At 39.1% G+C, this 21031-nt stretch overlaps 1 protein-coding gene across 2 annotated transcripts in view; it reads right to left on the bottom strand.

Annotated features, from left to right (window-relative positions):
- Nucleotides 1–831: 831 nt before the first annotated feature.
- The window catches only part of KCNG4 (potassium voltage-gated channel modifier subfamily G member 4), a 65624-nt gene continuing 45424 nt past the window's right edge, over nt 832–21031 (bottom strand). For both annotated transcript variants that reach the window (XM_074286346.1, XM_074286347.1), the window contains exon 3: nt 832–8003. In XM_074286346.1, coding sequence (XP_074142447.1) covers nt 7269–8003 — 735 coding nt within the window. In that variant the 3' untranslated portion in view covers nt 832–7268. The remainder of the gene's footprint in view (nt 8004–21031) is intronic.

Raw genomic sequence — 21031 nt, 5'->3', positions numbered from 1 at the left:
CCTCTGCAAAATGAGGGGAGAATTAGGCTGTTTGATCTTTAAGTTTCCTTCTGATTTGATTTCTGTGATCCAGTGTTTGTCCCAGCCTCATCTTGCCTTCATGTAATCACATCTTTCCAGTGAAAGGAGCTCATTGGGAATAATTCTTACCGTGTGTAACTCCCTGTTGTTGTCTTTTCCTGGCCATCAAGACACCATTGGTTCCCTGTGTCTTTTTGAGGATGATTTATCCATTAATCTGTTGGATGGCAGGTACCCTTTGTGGACTGTTTGTATTTTTGGTTTTGTTACATCTGATTCCTTCCTGAAGATAGGGCAAACAATTAAAGTACAAGTAAGGCATGTTTAGGGTGATTTCTGTGCATTCCTTTTGGAATCATCATTCCAAGTCCTGTTTTAAAAACAAGACAAACCATAAACAACATTAAGCCTTGTTCTTTTAAGCAACAGTCACAAGTAAAGGGAGATATATCTTATGTTAGTGGCTATACTAGAGGATTGGGGCCATGACCAAAAGGTGAAGCTTCCTTACACAGGGCAAGTATGAGATAGCTGTACCCTCCCATTTATTTTCTCCCTTTTGCATTCTTTCTTTCTCTGTTTTATTCCCCTTTTCTCATCATTTCCCTATCTTCCTTATTCCTTCTCCCTTCTCCTTCTCTTTCTCACTACTGTTCCTTTTTCTCTTCCATTTTCTTTCCATTGCCCTCTTTCCTTCCCTTTCTTTTAATCTCTCTTGCTTCTCTCCTTTTCTCTCTTCCATCTTTCCTTTCCTCCTCTGTTTCCATCTTTCCTTTCTTCTTTTCTCTCTAATCTTTTATTTTCCCCTTTATTTTCCTTTCCTCACCTCTGTCTTTCCTCATCTCTCTTCATCTTACCTCTTTCCTTTCTTTCCCTCTTGCTCTCCCTCTTTCCTATTCACCCTTTTCCTTCCCCTATATTGGTATATTTGAAATCTGATCCTTTTAGGATCATATAAATAAATATCCTCATCAATAAATTGATATTAACAAAAATGTTTGAAGGAGACAATTTTTGTTCCCTGTGCAGAAGATATAAAAAGTAATTTCTTAATGGCATTTAACATTTCTCTTGGGAAATTGGGGCGGGGGTGAGGGGGAAAGAAACAACCCTGCAAGTAAAGTTATGGTTCAGAGAATGCCAAGCATCCCCAAAGAGGTTTTAATTAAAACTGATTAGTGAATGATTTACAGCAGTAGCCTTGGACAGCAGCAATATCAGCTAAATTTAACTCAAGGAACCAAATTCATCACCAAATTGAATTACACAGGAACGAAATGTCCTACTCAACTTTGCTCCTGTGAAAGAGCCAGAACAAAGAAGCCAACACGATTGTGGGTGAGCAATTTACAATCCATGTCTCAGCCTCTCATCTAGACTGGATTGCTGCATCGGCATAATTGAGCAAGGCTTATCACAAGCATAGACTGCATTAGGATGCAAAGCTTTTGGTCTCTGCAGCCAGGTGGGAATGGACAGTTTCCTTCTATTTTCTCTTGGTACTTGAAGCGTTCCTTTCATTTTGCTTTTTAATAGAATTTCTTGAGGACTTGTCAAATGCTTAGTTTGGGATGCTTCGGTAAACAGCCAATAGATCACATTTTTGAAGGGACTGTAGAATTTATGAAGCTTTCCCCCCAACAATTGTGAGAAATAGTAAGACAAAGCAAGGATTCGCGTCTCAATTTTTCAGATAAGGAAAATGAGGTCAAAGATCGACAAATAATAAGTATCAGAGGCAGAATATGAGTTCAGGTCTTCTATTAAAGTCCAGTAGTTCTTTTTCAACCCCACGATGGCTGCCTCTTATTATGAAGACATGAGGTCATGTAGTACAAGGAGTACTGGGTTGTAAAAAATTATAAAGGGGGTTGATTTAGTGAAATTTAGGAAGACTTGTTTGAACTGCTGCAGAGCATAGTGAGAGGAAGCAGTAGAATAACTTATACAATGACAAGTGTTGCAAATAACTTTGAAAGACTTAAGAACTCTGGTCAATGTAGTGACCCACTATAATTTCACAGAACTCATGGTGAAACATACTTCTCATCTCCAGATAGAGGTGAAGCACTCAGTGCAGTTTAAGCTACATTTTAAAATTCAAATTTGACCAACATAGGAATTTGTTTTGTTTGACTATTACATGTTTGTAATTGGAATTTTGTTTTTATTTCTTTCTAAGAGGGTGGGAAGAAGAGAAAGGAGGTTTTAATTGATTGAAAAAAAAAACTTTAAAAAAAAGAGAGCAAGTGGATAGATAGCAATCAGGAGACCTGCCCACTAACCTAGTCTTTTCTGTGTGACTTTAGGCACATGACTGTGGCCTCTAAAGTTATTTCCAAAACTAGCATGTCTTTGATTCTATGATAAAGTAGTAAGGAAGTAATTGGTATTTCCAGATTGATTTGAGGAAGCACAATCTTAAACTCTTCCATTTTCAATGAACTAAATGCCTTTCTATTATGTTTAAAGCCCCATTTTAGATTCTGATAGCAAAATTAACACAGATCCTTCTAATTAACACAGATCCTACTTTCATGGAACTTACTTAGTCTAGCATGAAAATATAACACAAATAGAAAAAAAGACAGGGGAAAAGTAGGTTTTGAATCTGTAATTTCAAAAGCATAAGAAAACTCCTGACATAGAAATTTTGATCTCTGATAGCTACTGTATGCAACTTATAATCTTAGGCCAGAAATCTTAATATATTTTTTTTGGCAATCTAGGGAAGCCAATAAACTCTTTCTTAGCATGATGTTTTAAAATAACATATGGAAATGCTAAATTTTAATTAGAGGTTAGTAAAAATAAAAATATAATATTTGCCCCCATCCAAGTTCCCAGACCCCTTGAAATATACCAGTTTAAGAATGCCTAACTTAGAAAATTCCTGGAGCCTTGATAAATTAAATGATTTGTCCAAGTGGTTTGCCCAATGTGAGCTATTAACTCTTAAGTGACCTGCCCATAGCTAGTATGTCCCAGATGCAAAAGTTGGAGATCTGACCCCAAAAATGCTCTTCTATCTGGTACCCCTCAAAGAAATCATTTCAACATGAAATAACACATAATGAGTGCACTAGAGAGAGGGTAAACAAACTGCTATATAAAGTTCAAGGAAGGAAAAGTCATTGACTGGAGGATTAGGGGAGACTCCATAGAGAGGGCTCTTAAAGCAGTCCAACTCTAAACACAATGCCGAGCACATAGTAGACACTTAATGAGAGCTAATTGACTGGTAATGTGGACATACTAAGATGGTAAAATTTCAATAAAATGAAGAGAAGGAACTGGATGAAAGAAATATTGTGAGGGTAAAACTAATAGGATTTATTAACCAGTAAGATATGGGAATGAGGAAGAAGGAAGAATCAAAGATAGAGATTGTGTAAATGGATAACTAGGTAAATGGTAGTGCCACAAATAATCTAAGTGGGAAATAATAGGAGAAATGGATTTGTGGGATCATAAACTCTGTTTGGGACATATTGCTTCTGAGGGGCCAACCTGGTAGAGGGTGTCTTTGCATACAGGGGTCTGACACTTAGAAAAAAGGTAAAGGGGAGATAAAGCATGGAGAGAGAGAAAAGTGGGGTGTTTGTATAAAAGAGACTGAAACTACAAGGATTAATGAGATTGTTCAGAGAGAGAATGTAGAAAGGGAAGCCAGAAAAGCTGATGAAGTACTATTGGGGGACAGTCACATTATGGAATGGGAAGAGGGTGAAGGAGCAAAAGAAGGAACTATTATAGAGAGCTGGGAGGAGAACCAGAAGCCAGCGTGAGTCAAAAAGTAAAGAAGGAGAGAAAAATTCCAATGTCATTTTAATAAACCAATTAGGCTTGATAGAACCAGTTGGCAATAATGATTGTGCCAAATTTCTAGGGAAGTGGCCATAATTGAATAAAGACCAGGAATATGCTGTAGCTCTCATAGAAACTCAAATAAAGGGTTTTCTTCTTGTTGTTTTTTTTAAAGTAATATTTTATTCTCCTTCCCCAATTGCATATAATTAAAAAAAAACCTTTTGTTATTTAAATTTGAGCTCCAGCTTCTATCCTTCTGTAGTCTCCCTTACCCCTTTGGGTTTTTTGCTTGAATATGGAAGCAATTTACTCTTGTAAATTGTACACATATACATATACACAAATGTATGTATTTATTTGTACACACACACATCTCAGTAACTGAAGATCACATGACCTTGCATTGGCCAATTAAAATGAAGAAAAGTACTTCATAGGAATGATGACAATGGAATAACTTATAAAATTCTCTTGGGAAGTTAGTATAGTGAAAAATGTGGAGGATTTAATTAAGCTATGTTTGGCTAACTGAGTCTCATTTTCTACTCAAAATTAGCAGAGCGCTTCAATTTAGTTTTATGTTAAGAAATTAGGTGTATTGAAATTGAACTGAATTAAATTGAGATTTAATTAAGAGTTTTGGCAGTATATATAGAACAATTGGGATTTTATTGTTTTTAAGGGTTTCTGATAGCACATATATTTTAAAAACTCAACTTTTTTGGAGAAGGACATTTAGGAAGGCAGTGTAATGAGAGAGAATAAGAATTGGGTTTAGAATTTAGAGAACATAAGTCCTGTACTGGCTTTGTCACTGTGCGAACTAGGGCAAATCATTTTCTCTGAGCCTCAGTCTCCTTATTTGTTGAACAAAGGAGTTGGATTGGGGTATAAATATTTGCTCACTAAACTAGGAAGAGAGGGCAATACAGGGGAAAGAGATATGGTAGCAGATTCAGAAAATTTGAGTTTTAATCCTGAATGATCTGGCTGAAGTTCAGTTTCTTCCTCTAAAAGAATTGAGTTGGAGGAGATGGTCACTGAAGTTCCTTGCAACCATAGGTATGGAATCTTTATACAATTCTAGAATTCTATAATCCCAGATGAAAAATGTGATAACCATAAGAATACTGAACTACAAGTCCAAAGATCTGGCCTTTAGCCCTGGTTTCTATCCCTGACTTGATGTATGATATTAGGTAAATTTCTCTGAACTTCAGTTTCCTTATCTGTCAACTGGGGAATGTAATGCCTGCCTAGTCCATTTTATAGGTTTGTTGTATCAGATGAGACAGTTAATATATGTGAAAATTATTTGAAAGACATAAAATGTCTATACATGTAAACTGTTATGGTTATTATGAACTATAGCTTATAATAAAAATTAATGGATTTTTTCAAGAAACTACTTGAGACTGCTTCTCAACTAAACCCACAGCAGTCACAGACCTGAGCAATCTGACTTTTTATATGGTGATTATTTACATGAAGTACAGTCATTAAAAGACTTCATGTGCTTTTATATTCATTCTTGGTGCCTTTTAGCTGTAATTCTAATGCAGACAGCTATCTAGGAAGTAAATCTGGAAGGGCACTCCTTCTGGACTGTTTCTGGGGATATGAGGTATATTTGTCCTTTTGTGCCATGGGATAGCTGATACCTGAGGCTGTGATGACCTCTCTTTTTGTCTGTTGTTAGCATCTGGAAGACCTCCACTTCGTTCAGACATGTTGGTAGGTTTGGTGTGGCTGAGGGTGAGAAGGGATACAGGTGAAGTGGGTAGATAATAAGAGTGCATTGGATGGTCCCTAGGAAGACTAGATGTGGTGTATCAGGTCAGAGGACCCGAGTTCAATTCTGAAATGTGCTGCCAGTTATCTTGATGACCTTGGACAAGTCCCTTCTTTATCAGTAAAGCAATGAGGATATTGGACTAGCTGAGCCCCTCTGGTTCCTAGGAAACAGCGTGGTTCAGAATCAGAGAGCCAGAGATGGGGAGGAGAAGGATGTCTGCCCACCAAAGCCAGTTCCTCTTAAAGAGCTAATAGAGAGTCATGTCTACTTCAGGGTGAACTAATTGGATGGTACAGATGGAGACACATGTGGCTTACGTGCCCTGAAGAGGCTCGGTAACCTTGAGCAAGAATTCTGAGCCCTTAAATAGTTACAGTACATCAGCAGAGCAATGATTCATGTCAAGAACCAGTATGAGAAGCTGAGACATGGATTCCCTATTGGGCTACTTCAGGAGCAGCTAACAGGGTACCAAGAGCTACGGAAAAGGTCCCAGTCTGGGGACCCTTTGAAATTTTAAATCTAGTTTGTCCCAGAGAGGGAGATTAGGCCCTCACTTTAGGGTTGTGGTAAGGTGAGACTCATTTTCTTCTGTTCAGTTCTGGCCTCAGACACTTACTGGTTGTGTGACTTTGGATAAGTCATTTAGCCCTATGTGCCTCAGTTTCCTCATCTGTAAAATGAATTAAAGAAGAAATGACAAATCATTTTAGTATCTTTGCCAAAAAGACCCCAAATAGAATCACAAAGAGTTGGACATGATTGTAAGAACTGAACAACAAAGGGAAAAAGAAAGATACTACCGACTTACATGATTTGTGGTAGAACCTTTAGAACTCTGGGTGAGAGTGTGAGCCAAAGCAATTGGGGCATTCCCTCACTCTTGGATTCCGACTGGGAATATGGCTTATGAAGGAGGGTTAATTCCCATGGATCTCCTTTTTTAAGGACCAAGGACACCCAGCCCTGTAGGAAGTCCATGACTAGTTTGGGAATAATAGCAACAACTCATATTTCTATAGCACTTTAAAGGCTACAAAGCATTTCCCCCTAACTAACCCTCTAAGGCAGGTAGCGTAGTATTATTATGCTCATTTTATAGGTGAGCAAATGGTGGCTCAGAAAGTCTTGGGAAGTCAAAGGGAAATAAGGTGAACCTGATTTAATATATCAAAGCATGACCCATTTGCTACATGGAGCAGGCAGCAGAGGTTCAAGAGCGCTTGACTGGAGTAGGACAAGCCCATCTTGATAGCCAAGAGTTTTTGAGAAGGTCACAGATCTGAGCTAAGCTTCTGGTATTGAGCTTTGGATGGTCTCCTTAGAACCCTAGGGAGCTACAGCAAGTAAGCTTCAGCTATTTACAATTTGCATTGAATTGCAGTGAACTAGGGGTGAAGATATTTGATTCTTCCTGAACCTCTTACTAGCTCTCTGGGTAATCTTGGGCAGACCATGACCCTTCTTTGAGGCTTTTTTCACCTGTAAAATGAAAGTGATTGGATTAGTTCATCTCCATGGCCTTTTCCCATCCAGAACACTCCATGAATCTATTTTCCTCCCATTCCCTCTTCCACCCATGAAAGCTTCTTTTTCCCATCTTTCATAGTCAGAGGTATTTGAAAGGCAAGGATGTTTCTCCTCAAAGCAGGTTCTCTGTTTCCCCCAGGACAGGCTCATTGGGTGGAGTGGTGTTTTGCATGCGGCTGAGCCGGGCTTGCAGCCTCTCCTGTTCCTTCTTCAGTTCTAGATAAGAATGAGAAAAAGTATGAAAGATGGATGTTGCTGGGAAGGCCATGATCAATATCCCACTCAGGATGCTGCTCAGAGCAACCACTTGTCCAGGGACACTCCGGGGTACCATATCCCCGTAGCCCACCGTGGTCATAGAGATGATAGCCCACCAGTAGGAAGCTGGGATGCTGGTAAACTCGAGGACCCTCCCTGACTCGTTCTCGGCCACGTAGACTAAAGGGGAAAAAAGGGTGACAGCGACACAGAGGAAAAGCAGGAGAAGGCCAAATTCCCGGGTGCAGCGGCGCACCGTGAGACCGAGGGTCTGCAGGCCCAGGGAGTGCCTGGCCAGCCTCATCACGTACAGAATGCGCAAGGCCCGTAGGATCCGCAGGACCAGGCCCACCTTCTCCAAGTAGCTGTTACCACTGGACTTCTCACTCTCCCCTTGGGCTTCGTCGGACACAAAGAGTGACACGTAATAAGGGGAAATAGCCATGATATCAATGATGTTCAGGGGTCCTTGGAAGAACTGGCACTTGTTCCTGGCCTGGATAAAGCGCAGGCAGAACTCCAGGGAGAACCAAGCAACGCAGATGCTCTCGATGATGAAAATGTAATAGCATTTCTGAGAACATTCACCCTGTGCAGGGATGGGGAGGGGGAGAGAAGAACAGACATGGCAAAGAAAGCACATCAGTGGGCTGGGTGACGAAGTCCAGAGCCACCCCAGGGGCAGTCAGTATGAGTCAGGAGACCAGACCGAGTTCTCCTGTGGGCTCTGTGATGAATGACCCACTCAGCCTTCATGATTTTCCTCCCTTCTGGGGGCCTTCAGTTTCCTTTTATGTTCTATGTTCTACAGGCCTTTCCAGCTCTGATACTCTATTCTAAGGGTTCTCCCAGCTTTGACATTCTGTGTTCTAAGACCCTTCATCTCTGACATTCTATGTTCTAAGGCCCTTCATCTCTGACATTCTATGTTCTAAAGGCTCTTCCAGCTCTGACACTCTCTGTTCTAAGGGCTCTCCCAGCTCTGACATTCTATGTTCTAAGGCCCTTCAGCTCTGACATTCTATGTTCTAAGGCCCTTCATCTCTGACATTCTATGTTCTAAAGGCTCTCCCAGCTCTGACACTCTCTGTTCTAAGGGCTCTCCCAGCTCTGACATTCTATGTTCTAAGGCCCTTCAGCTCTGACATTCTATGTTCTAAGGCCCTTCATCTCTGACATTCTATGTTCTAAAGGCTCTCCCAGCTCTGACATTCTATGTTTTAAGACCCTTCAGCTTGACATTTTGTGTTCTAAGATCCCTCCCAGTTCTGACAGTCTATGTTCCTCCCAGATTTGACCCTCTTTGTTCTAAAGGTTCTCAACCCTGACATTCTACATTCTAAGGGCTCTCCCAGCTCTATTTGTTTTAAGATTCTTTCAGGCTCTGATATTCTCAGTTCTAAGGACCCTCTTAGATCTGACATTCTATGGTTTTGATCTTCCCAGCTTTCTTTCCAATTTATCATCTTAAAGCGTTGTCTGCCACATTGAAAGGCTGAAGACTTGCCCAGGATCAAAGCAATAACCAAGAACATTTCCAAATTCACAGTGGTAGAGTTGTCATTTGGACCATTCCTAGCTTATCTTCCCTCTATGAGTTTCCTTACTTGCATGCTCTATTTGCCTCATAGGTCTATTGTGAATTAAATAATTATAAAAATGTGAATTGTAACCATTCCAATGTTAAGCTACTTCAGGATTAAATGACAGGCTCATTCCACAATATTCATCGATGAAATTGATTGGCCCCTTGTTGTGGGATCTTGTACATTTGTACATTGTACAATGTACACTTTAATATTCCCTCAAACATTCTTAACTTCTTAGGTCCTCAATCCTCAATCTACTCAATTACCATCATCCATTGTTCCATTCTATCTCATATATAGAGAAGATTATACCCTTGATTTTACAGTCATTTCTATGTCATTTAAATTCCATATTCATTAATTTCAAAAGTCTTTTATCTTTCATAATATTCTATCATTCCATCTTTCTCTACATCTTACAATTTCTAGCATGTTCTTCATTCTTACCATGACCCCAGTCCCTCCACCCCTCAGTTTTTTATCGGGTCATCACCTAAACTTTGTGAATCAGTTTATATCTACACTTTCTCTATATTCAAGTCTCTTCCTTGCCAAACCCCAATCAGTTTCATCAATGAATGTTGTGGAATCTTTTCAGTTATATCCAACTCTCTGCCATCCAGATGCTTCTAGCATAGAACATTAAATGTCTGGGCTAAAAAGGACTTTGATCATAGAATCACAGATCTACAGTCTGAAGGGACCTCAGAGGCTACTTGAGAGGCTACTCCTTTTATAGATGAGGAAACTGAGACCCATTGATTTTTGCAGACCACTGTACTTACTGTTGGAGAAAATAGAAAGATTAGCTAAGGACGATAAGTCATTGTGGAGCAGTAGGGTAATAGCTATGATCTAAGTGAAGGAATTATGTTCTAACTAATTATGTTGGAAATAATTAGATATGAAAATTAACTTTTTGCCACAGTGTCTTTTAAGATAAAATCATATAACATCTTAATTAAATTCTTATATTACATTGGATCATATATATTATTATATATCTTTCTTTGTGTACATAGAAAAGAAATCTGCAGAATCACAAAATTTTCAAATTGGAAGAGGTTCTCCATAGCTATCTAGTCCAACTTATACATGAAAAGAATCCTCATTATGACAATTCAGTAAGTGGTCATTGGCCTATGCTTATTGATAGCTAATAAGTTCAGCACCTCTTGATGCAACTGCTTTTGGACAGCTCCAGTTGGTAAGGGCCATGTTATTAATGCTTTTTTTGTTTGTTTGTTTTTTGTTTTTTTGTTTTTTGTAAAATCTTTCTCTTGCTTCTGCTTTCCAAATAGAACCAATCTAATTCCTCCTTCCTGTGATGGCCCTTCGGATACTTGAAGACACTTATCATGTCACCCTTGAGCCCTCTCTTTTCCAGGCTAACGATTTCTTTAAATGTTGCTCAGATGACATTAACTCATGACCTTCACTATCCTGGTTGACCTTCTGTGTACATCCTCCACCTTCTCAATTATTTCCTTGAGCTCAGTGATCATTGAGCTTGATTTGGGCTTGGATTGTAGACTACAGATGAAATCTGATAAGGACAGAATATAATGGGACTACTATCTCCCTATTCCTGTAAGTGATGGTCCTCTTAATGCAGTTCAAGGGCCCAATAGCTTTTTATGGTTGTGTCTAGTCATTTCTTTCATGTCTGACTCTTTATGATCCTATTTAGGATTTTCTTGGCAAAGATATTGGAGTGGCTTGCCATTTTCTTGAGCTCATTTTTTGACAGATGAGGAAACTGAGACAAAGAGGGTGAAGTGACTTGCCCAGACCATAGTATTTAAGATCAAATTTGAATTCAGGTCCCTCTGATCCAGGGCCAGTGCTTTATCCACTGCGCCACTTAGCTGCCCATGACTGCTCCATCACACTTGTAACTAATAGTGTACTTGATGTTCATTAGACCAAGATCAGAACACCTATTCTCTAACCACATAGTCTTCATCTTGTATTTATTAAGCTGATTTTTTCTCCCTCTCAAGTGTAAGACTTTACTTTTATCTAGGTAAATATGCTAGTAAATATTTAGTAACTAATTCTTTTAAAATACACTTTTAAACAACACACTTTTAAGTTTAATCTTCATTATTAATATTTTGTATATCACTTTGGTTTAAGTCTAAGTGATCCACAAATCAATAAATTAAGACCTGATTTGTAGCATTTATGGATTTCTGAGGTATAAATGGTCACATTGTAAATTCAATAGTTGACACTCACAATCCAGTTGAGCTAGCTCCACCACATCCCTGAATGTTTCCCTTTTCATTTTTGTCTTATTAGATTCAGACCTATGTTCTAGCCAGTCAAGTTCTTATTGCATCTTGGCTCTATCACTCAGTATGAGTCAAAATATAATGAATCTACCATGCCATCTCTGCCTTTATCCAAGACATTGATAAAAAATATCATGGAGCAAAAGCCCAATCACAGATCTTTATGGTACCTAGCTGGAAATTTTCTGCTATGTAAATTATTCTTTGAGTCTGGCCATCCAACCAATTCTGAATTCAGCAGATTGTACTGTTGTCTAATCCATACCTTTTTTCTTTTCCACAAAAACAGTATGAGGCACGTCATGAAAAACTTTTCTAAAGATTAAAGAAACTATATCTACAGAATTTCTTTCATCTGTAAGTTTAGTAATCCTGTCCAAAAAGGCAATAAGATTAGTCTGGCATGATCTGCTCTTGGTTAAGCCAGGAAGATCTGCCATTAGTACTTCCCTTCCTAGCTGTTTCTCAAGATAATTTCTAGATTTTTCCCAGAGATTCCAAGGAATCAAAAGCAAGGTCATTGAGTTTTAGGACTCTATTTTCTCTCTTTTTTTCTAATGATTTAATTTATTTATTTTAGACAAGGCAAGTGGTATTAAGTGACTTGCCCAGGATCACACGGCTAGTAAATGTTAAGTATTTGAGTTCAAATATTCCTGACTCTAGGGTATATACTCTTGTCCACTGTACTATCTAGCTGCCCCCAGGACTCTATTTTCTTTTGTGAAAATCAGGATTGGATTTGCCCTTTTTCAATCTTGTACTCTTCTTGTTTGCCATAATTTTTTAAAATATCATGAGCAGTGCCTTAGCAATCTGCCAGTTCTTTTAGAAGCCAAATTTGGAGTCCATCTAATTTAGGTGACTTGGATTTATAGAGGGCAGTGAAGTATTTTTTTGCTATGTCCTTACTTACCTTGAGTAACCGATTTCCTGGCAGGCATTTCTAATATAAAGGTCATTTTCTTTTGCTTAGGATAGAGAAACAGAATAAGAAATGAGCAACTCTACCCTGTCCCTTATCATCATCACATCCACATCATTCCAAACTCCTCTTTCTTCTTTGATCATCTTTTTTTTCTCCCAATTTAGTTTAAATAATCCCCAGCGATCCTCTCTGGGTTGTCCTTAGCTTCCCTTGGCAGTCTTAGCTTATTCTCCAGTCTCATCTGCCTCTTTGCATAAAAATTTCAATTCCTCTTTTTTGTTGCCTACATTTGTGCATTTGCATAGAGATATTTGAGACTATTAGTTTTACCTTGGGCTGTTTTCTTGGATTTTGTTTCCTATGAATTTCTGGATATCTCAGCTGCTATTCTTTTTTATTTGTCTATTCTTAAAAATTATATTTCTTTTAAAAATTTCTCCCCCCCCCCATCATTATTCTTTAACTTATTTCTTCTTTGCTTTTGCTCTCTAATTTGGGGAATATACTTAGGGAGTCTTCTCTTTTCCCTATTCTTTTCAGTGTAAAGTCTCTTTGATTAGATTTGTAAGACAACTGGCAAATATACTTTTGCTAGTCTTTGTTAGGCTTGTGCCATCACAAGCCAGGAATCTGTCAATCCTGTGATATAAGCTATGGTATCAAACTCATTTTCAGATACTACTTTCTTTTCCAGCTGTTCACTTCCCAGATTAATTTTTCTTTTCTGTATCCCTTTCTTTCAATGGACAAATAGTGAGGAAACACAACTTGTGTTCTTGCTTAAGACTTTATAAATGTTGGCACTATTTTTATTGGAAATGATATTTATGCCTACTTAAACCAGAGAAGCAAGGTATTGATTAACCATTTTGATAAACATTGGGAGATTCTCTGTGATATGCTCTTGGAAGACAATACAACTCGCTATCTCTGTCTCTGTCTCTGTCTCTGTCTCTGTGTGTGTGTGTGTGTGTGTGTGTGTGTGTGTGTGTGTGTGTGTGTGTATCTATCTGTCTCTTTCTCTCTGTGTATCTTTCTCTTTTATCAGGTCAACAAATAGCTGCCTCTGCACCCCACAGGAACAGAAAATGACTATTACTTTGATTCTATTTCTTCTCTTTCTTTAACTGGACAGTTTTCCCAATGGTTTTTGTGCTCTACAAAATCATTCGTAGGAGGACAGGCAGCTTCCTTTTCCTCTGAGCATTCAGCTCTCTCCTTTGAAGGAAGAATCTCAAGTCTGGTTTTAAGCTCCAATGGGGAAACTTTTCCTTCTTTTTCTCCTTTGTGCTACATTTTTCCAATACCCACCATCCTTAGAAGGATAAAGTTTCCCTTCTTCCACCTCAGATTCTTTCTGTTTCCCTTAGAAACATATTATTGTTCCTTACAACCTGGAATGTGGAGATATTCTTGGAGTACTTTAACCATATGGTTTCTAGCTCTGTCATTCTGGGTTTATTCAGGCCACACTTGGAACACTGACTAGATAGTACAGTGGATAAAATAAATAGATTTGAAGTTGGAAAGACCTGAGTTCAAATATTTGCTAATTATGTGATCCTGGGCAAGTCACCTTTGCTTAACTCAATTTTCCCATCTGTAAAATGAGGAAAATACCTAAAATTCCCAGAATTGTTATGAGCATCAAATGAAATATTTTATAAACCTTAATGCTAGCAGTTTCCAAGATGTGAATGTCAAAAATACAAATGCTACGCATTTCCTAGGACTCACCACCCAACTTTCCCTTTTCTTCACAGTGGTTAAGATTTTTTAGCCTTTTTTCTTTGAGCAACTAATAATATAGAATTCAAATTTTGTGTGGTTATTTTTACCTATATGATCTTCAGCAACTTATTTCCCCTCTCTAGCTTTAAATTTCTTCATGTGAAAGATGGAGCTATGTTAGATGATCCCTAAATATAAACACTTGTAGAATAAAATGATATATAGTAAATGAGGGAAATAAAGAGAGGGGTATAAAAGATCAGAGGAGAAAAAATGAAGTCATTGTGGTCTAGAATGGTCATGAAAGGTTTCCTTCCTTCCTTCCTCCCCTTCCTTCCTTTCTTCCTTCCTTCTTTTCTCCCTTCCTTCCTTCCTTCCTCCCTCCCTCCCTCCCTCCTCTTCTCTTTTGGAATGAGTAGAAATCTGGACAATGAGAGAGAGAGAGAGAGAGAGAGAGAGAGAGAGAGAGAGAGAGAGAGAGAGAGAGAGAGAGAGAGAGAGAGAGAGATGGTGGGGATGTTAGAAATGCTAGAGAGATGAAAATTCACAAGGTTTGTTCAAGGATGGAGAAATAGTTCAGTTTAGTTCTATCAGAAGGCATGGTTATAGAAGTAGTAGGAGATAAGGATAGAAAATCAGAAACAAATTATTGAAAATCTTGAATGCTAGGCTAGGTAATTTTGACTATTTTGTGAAATTATTAAAAGTTATTGAATAGAAGCATAATGTGATAAAAAGTGAAGTATTAGGAAAATTAATCTGATAAATCTTGTACTAATGACTATTAGGGATTATTGACTCAGTAAATGTTAGGGTTAAAATATCTTGTCTTGTGAAAAATGGGTATAATGAGAGAGATGGCAAAGGTGATGAATAGGGCACTAGTTAAGAAACAACTAATGAATTCCCCTGAGAAGAACTTTGTAAATAAATTGGCCTTTTTTCTGAACAAAGGCAGAGAAATAATGGATTTGTTTTATCTGAGACTTGCTTGCCAATATGGAATCCTCTATACATTTTCCCCTTGGGTCTACATTTGAGATAGAGCTACTTTTGGAAACTATGTATGTGAAAGTATCATGGCTTTATACTGGATATAAGAACACAAAAGTCAAAAACTTTGTTGCTAGAAGACATACATGGTAAAGGAATGGGTGAGGAGGGCGGGAGGCAATGGACTTGCCTTATTAGCCTGCTTTTGTTCCACTTAACTTGCTTGCTCATTGGAGAGGACCTTGGGGTGAAGCGGCCTTCATAGCTTTGGCCTCCACATAGATCCTATAGATATTTTTGGCCAGAGTTTCCAATTTAAGTTTTGGAGGCACATCATACTTATTAAGAATCTAAGGGATTAAAAGGAAGTTACAAAGTTACAAAGAATTTGTCTCTAAGTCATATAGTTGTTTGGGACCTTGGACTTTTCATAAGAACCAAACACAGATAACAAAAAGTAAAGATGTCTATCCTGAGGAGCTTTGGTTGCCTTCATTCCTCAGCCTTCTGTTATGTATGGTGCCTCATATCCTCAGTTTCAGATTAAAAATTTGTTAGCTTGCCTTTTCCAGGGAGAGCCTTTTATACCTTAACAAATAGAAGCCAAGACCCTAGTAGATGACTCTAAAAATATGAAATGCAGAAGATGGGACAGAGAGAAATTAAATGGCTATGAAATCAGAAGAAGCACCCAGCTAACACACACATCCAGCAGAGACAGGGCTTAATAGAGACAACATACCTGTCAGAAGTAATCCATTAAAAAGCCACAGAATAACATGATAATGTTATCAGAGAACACTGCAGCATTGGTGTTTTGAATTATTCTGGCCATTTTTGTTCCCTATGCAAATTTCCTAATGATCCATTAGATTATAAACTTCTGGGGGGTGAGAACTATATTTTGCTTTCTTTTTGTATCCCTGTAGCTTAGCACAATGCTTGAAATAGGTATTAATAAATGCTTATTGATTGACTGACTAACACAGGTTCCTGTGTTTGATTTTTGTTGGGTCATCTGTGTTCCTTATGAATTTGTTCTCCCTGGTCTTGTGGATTTTCTGTATGTTTTACATGGGTAATTTATGAGAAAGTATACCTCATGTGTACATGGAAGGATTTATTTTTATTGTCACCTTATTTGCTATTCTGTTTGAGTAAGTGACTTTTGGTTTGAATATATGTTCTAACTTGTCAGGAAAGATGAACACATTGGTGGGGGCTCATGAGCTAAGGTTTTAAGTAGGTGCTGATCCACAATGTGCTTTGGATCTGGGGTAGCTCCTCAAGAGATCTCTATGTAGAAGGGGGTTCCTTAGGTGATTGAGTTTAGTGACTGAGTTCAAGAGAAGTAGTGTAGAGATCATAAACTGTGTTAGGGCAGGAAATTCATAGAATTTTAGCTTGAGAGTTAGGAGGGATCTTAAAGTCATTTAGTCCCTACACCTCATTTTCCAGGTGAAGAAAGTGGGGTCCACAGAGCTTAAAACCTGTGTGACTTTCTCAAAGTCAAACAAGGCTAAAGAAGCAAAGGCAGAATTTAAAAAAAAACGAGTCCTCTGACTTGAAATTCTACAGGCATTTTTGCTTATCCTCCCCTGCCCAGCACAGAACTTTGCACGTGGGAGGTGTTGCTCAGTGCTGGATGGTCTTGTATTAGAAACAACACTTGACTGGGAGTAGGAGACCTCAGTTCTGGTTTGGACTTTATCATTAACTTGCTATGACCTTAGTACAGTCATTTGCCTCTTTGGCCCCAGCCAGTGTGAACTTGCTCTGACTTTCTTCCTGGCTTCTAAACCATGGATAACTTTCCTGAAGTCAGGATGGTGCCCCCGGCGAGGTGCATGAATCCTAAAGCTGGAGCCATCTTGCTTGAATATTCCAGGCAGGCAGGCAGCAACCCTCTCCTCTCCCAGCCCCTCCTTGCCCAAGGCCTCGGAATCACACTGCACTGCAGCAACAGCTCGCTGACTCATTCTGACTGCATTGCTGCTCTTGTTCGAATCATGAAGTCACCCTCTCCAGCCCGGTCCGACCCTCAGAGAGTGGGAGAGAGTGGGAGAGCTGAGTAATCACACATCATTGAGACTGTCACCTCAATTTATGGGTCCTGAGCTGGGAGAGGGAGAGAAAAAAAGAGGAGGGAAGAGAGGAAGAGAAGGAAGGAGGGGAAGAAGATGGGAGAGAAAGAAAGAGGGGAAGAAAGAGACAGAGAGAAGGGAGAGAAAGAAGAGGTAGGGAGAAAGGAGAGAGAAGAGAGGAGAGAAAGAGGGGGAAGGAAAGAGAAGGAAAAAGAAAAGGGGAGATAGAAAGGGGAGAGACATTGAAAAGTGGGGAGAAAGGGAAGAGAAAGAGGAGAGTCAGAGAGAGAGAGAAGAAAAAAGAATAGAGAAAAGAGGAGAGAAAGAAAGGGGAAAGAAAGAAGGGGAAAAAGACAGAGAAGGGAAAGAAAGGATAGCTGGGGAAGAAAGAGAAGAAAGGGAAGAAAGGGGAAAGAAAAAGGGGGAGAAAGAAAAGAGGAGAGAGAAAGGGAGAGAAAGATGGGACAGACATTGAAAGGTGGGGAGAAAGGGGAAAGAAAAAGGAGGAGAAAGAAAAGAGGAGAGAGAAAGGGAGAGAAAGATGGGACAGACATTGAAAGGTGGGGAGAAAGGGGAAAGAAAAAGGGGGAGAAAGAAAAGAGAGAGAAAGGGAGAGAAAGATGGGACAGACATTGAAAGGTGGGGAGAAAGGGGAGAGAAAGGGGAGAGTCAGAGAGAGAGAGAAGAAAAAAGAATAGAGAAAAGAGGAGAGAAAGAAAGGGGAAAAAAGAAGGGGAAAAAGACAGAGAAGGGAGAGAAAGGATAGCTGGGGAAGAAAGAGAAGAAAGGGGAGAAAGAGGAAAGAAAAAGGGGGAGGAAGAAAAGAGGAGAGAGAAAGGAGAGAAAGATGGGACAGACATTGAAAGGTGGGGAGAAAGGGGAGAGAGAAATAGAGAAGAGAAAGAAGGGAAGAGAGGCAGACAGAAGGAAGAAGGGACAGGAAGAGAGAGGGAGACAGAGAGAGAGAGAGACAAAGACAGAGATGGAGGGGAGAAAAAAGGGGAGAGAGGCAGGCAGACAGAAGAAAGAAGGAACAGAAAAAGAGAGAGACAGAGACATAGACAGAGATAGAAAGAGACAGAAACAGGGAAATACAAGGAGAACTAAACCTTGCCAGATTTTAAAATGGTTTTATTTGCCAGAGGACGTTCCAAATGTGATTATCAAGTCTCATAAGCTCATAGAATTTTAAACTGGAAGGGATGTTTGAGGTCATCTGTCCAAAAATCTTCAATTTACAATGAAGAAATTGAAGAGTCCAAATTCACAGGGCTAAGAAATATCAGGGCTGAGATTTGAACCCAGGACCTCATATTCCAAAGCTAGCTCTTTTTCTACCAATTCACTGGATTTCTTCCCCTTTTAACTAGTGAGAATGGTATGTTTCAGACTGCTTTGTAAAGATATACATTAACTGGAAATCTGTTGACATTTAGAATTAGAATTAAAATAAAATTTTACTTTGGTTCTGGTAATTGAATAATGAGTCAGTTTTGCTATGAACTTGTATGAACTTAGATAAATTCCTTTGCCTCACTAAGCCTCAGTCTCTCCATCTGCAAAATGGGTAAATTGGACTAGATGCTTTCCACAGGCCCAGCTGGCTTTTAAATTTTGTTCTTCTTTGATTTTTTACCTGATTCAGGAAGCTGTTTGGTTAGGAAAAGGGGCTGGTCTGGGAGTCAGAATGATCAGATTCTAGTCCTTTTTTGTGAAGTTACTTTTATTCCTGGCACATTTAAGTAGCTTTCCTACTATCTCAGGAGCAGTCTCAGCCATGCTTATTTACTCCACTTTCTCTGGACTTTTCCACTGACCTGACAGTTTTCACCACAACAGATATCCCTTTCTCCCACTCTCCTTCCACTTTCCAGTACCCTCCTTTATGTATTGTCTTCCTCCATTAGAATGCAGAAACTTACATTTGCATCCCACACACTTGCTTAGCACAATGCCTAGTACACACTAAATCCTTAATACTTTGTGTCTCCCTGTGATTTTGATTTTTGTTTTTGTTTCTCTCTTTATCTCTCTGTCTCTCCATATCTTTTCTTATCTAGCTATCCCAGTTTTTCCACTTCCCTGTATGACCTTGAGGAAATGACTTGACCTTCTGAGCCTTGTTTTCTCCATCTGTAAAATGGGGGTGGACTTGATTCCTCAGTCCCCTGCCATGCTGGCATTCTATGATTTATGATTCCAGTACCAGTGCAGGCTGCCCATTTCACCTCAATTTATGGGTCCTGAGCTGGGAGACATCATAGTCCATGGACATTCCAAGAATGCTTTCTGATCACCAAACATCCTTTTTGGGCATAGATTTCAATGTTAATTCACAAACTAGAAGAAAACCTGGTTTGTTAGATTAACAGATCTTTGCAGAAAGGATATTCTTATGTCTAATTTAAAAGCATGATTAATTATGTAGAGGACAAAATGAGTATTATAATAATAGGGACCCAGGGATCTCTGCTTTGCTCTGTGCTGTTCAACATCTCCATTAATTACCTAGATGAAGGCTTAGATGCCACCTTTGTCACGTTGGCAAATGAGGTGAAGCTGGAAAGAATGCTTAATACTTAGCATGGACAAATTGAAATCCCTAAAGAGCTCAACAATCTAAAATAATGGGCTGAAGTAAATTACATGATATTTAATAAGGATGAGTATAAAGTCCTATTCTTGGATTTTAAAAACAAACTAAAGATAGGATAGGGGTAGTAAGGTTAGATTGCCGTTCATTTGAAAAAGAAAATCTTAAGGTTGTAGTGGACCACAAACTCAACATAAGATAATAGTATAAACTGGCAGCTCCAATACTATCCTAACCAGTTTAAAGATAAATTTGCCATCAACATAACAAAGTTTCTTAACCAAGATCCATGAACTTAATTTAAAAAATGGGATAATTGTATTTCAGTATGATTGGTTTCTTTTGTAGTTCTGTATGCATTTAAGAACGTTAGTCTGAGAAGGGGTCCACAAGTACACAGTAAGGTCAGAACTGCCAAGGCAAGAGGTCTTCTGGTTAGATCACAAATGGAGGATGGCACTCAGTTCTGAACACCCCATTTTAGGAAGGAGACTGCTAAGCTGGAGAATGTTCAGAGGAGGGGACCCAGAGTGGTGAAAGATATTGAGGGAGACCATGACATAAGAGAATTGACTGAAACAACTGGGGCCATTTAAAGCCAGACAAATGAAAAGATTTAGGGATGGACATACACAAGGGCAGTTAGTGCAGCGGAAAGAGTCCTGGGTCTAGAGTTAGGAATTCAAATGTGACCTTGAACACATAGTCTCTGTGTAACTCTGGGCAAGTCACTTAATTACGTTTGTCAGCTACTCATCTATCAAATGAGCTAGAAAAAGAAATGAAAAATTGCTCTGGAATCTTTGCCAAGAAAATCCCAAATGGGACCACCAAGAGTCAGATTATTTCATGGATGAAAAAATCAAACCACAATAAAAATGCACAAGAGCTACCTGCAAGCAAAAGAAAAAACTTGTTCATGATCAGAAGTAATCAAAAGTTGAATGGATTGCCTCAGAGGCAAATGCTGGCCTTCCCTTCCTTGGAAGTCTGCAGTCAAGGTTGGAGGATACATAGGAGGAATGCGATATATGGGGACTCATTGCACATGTTAGCCCTGAGGAGCTCTGAGAAGGGTTCCTATCAACTGTAAGATTCTGAGATTTGGGGATTTAGTGCAGATCATGGGGAATCAGGGGTCCTGGGCTCCTTAGGAAGTACTGATGAGGCTTGAGGTTCCCTTCTTTCTCCTCCTTCCTTCCTCTACACTCTTTCTCTCCCCTCCTCTATCCTGTAATAAAGAAAAAAAACAAAAACCTGCTTATATGGGCAAAAAGAGAAAATGTGTGATCCTGGGAACTTCTGGCTGAAACTGAGTAACAACTGCCTGTTCTGCTAACTCATCTCCTGGAATCCTGCTGATGTCATAGAAAGGGTTGTGGGCCTCTCCATCCAAACTCAC

This window comes from Sminthopsis crassicaudata, chromosome 2 (assembly GCF_048593235.1).
Source record: "Sminthopsis crassicaudata isolate SCR6 chromosome 2, ASM4859323v1, whole genome shotgun sequence".
In the NCBI taxonomy this organism is placed as follows: domain Eukaryota; kingdom Metazoa; phylum Chordata; class Mammalia; order Dasyuromorphia; family Dasyuridae; genus Sminthopsis; species Sminthopsis crassicaudata.
The sequence above is the reverse complement of the archived record's forward strand: the minus strand, read 5'-3'. Positions and strand labels throughout refer to the sequence as shown.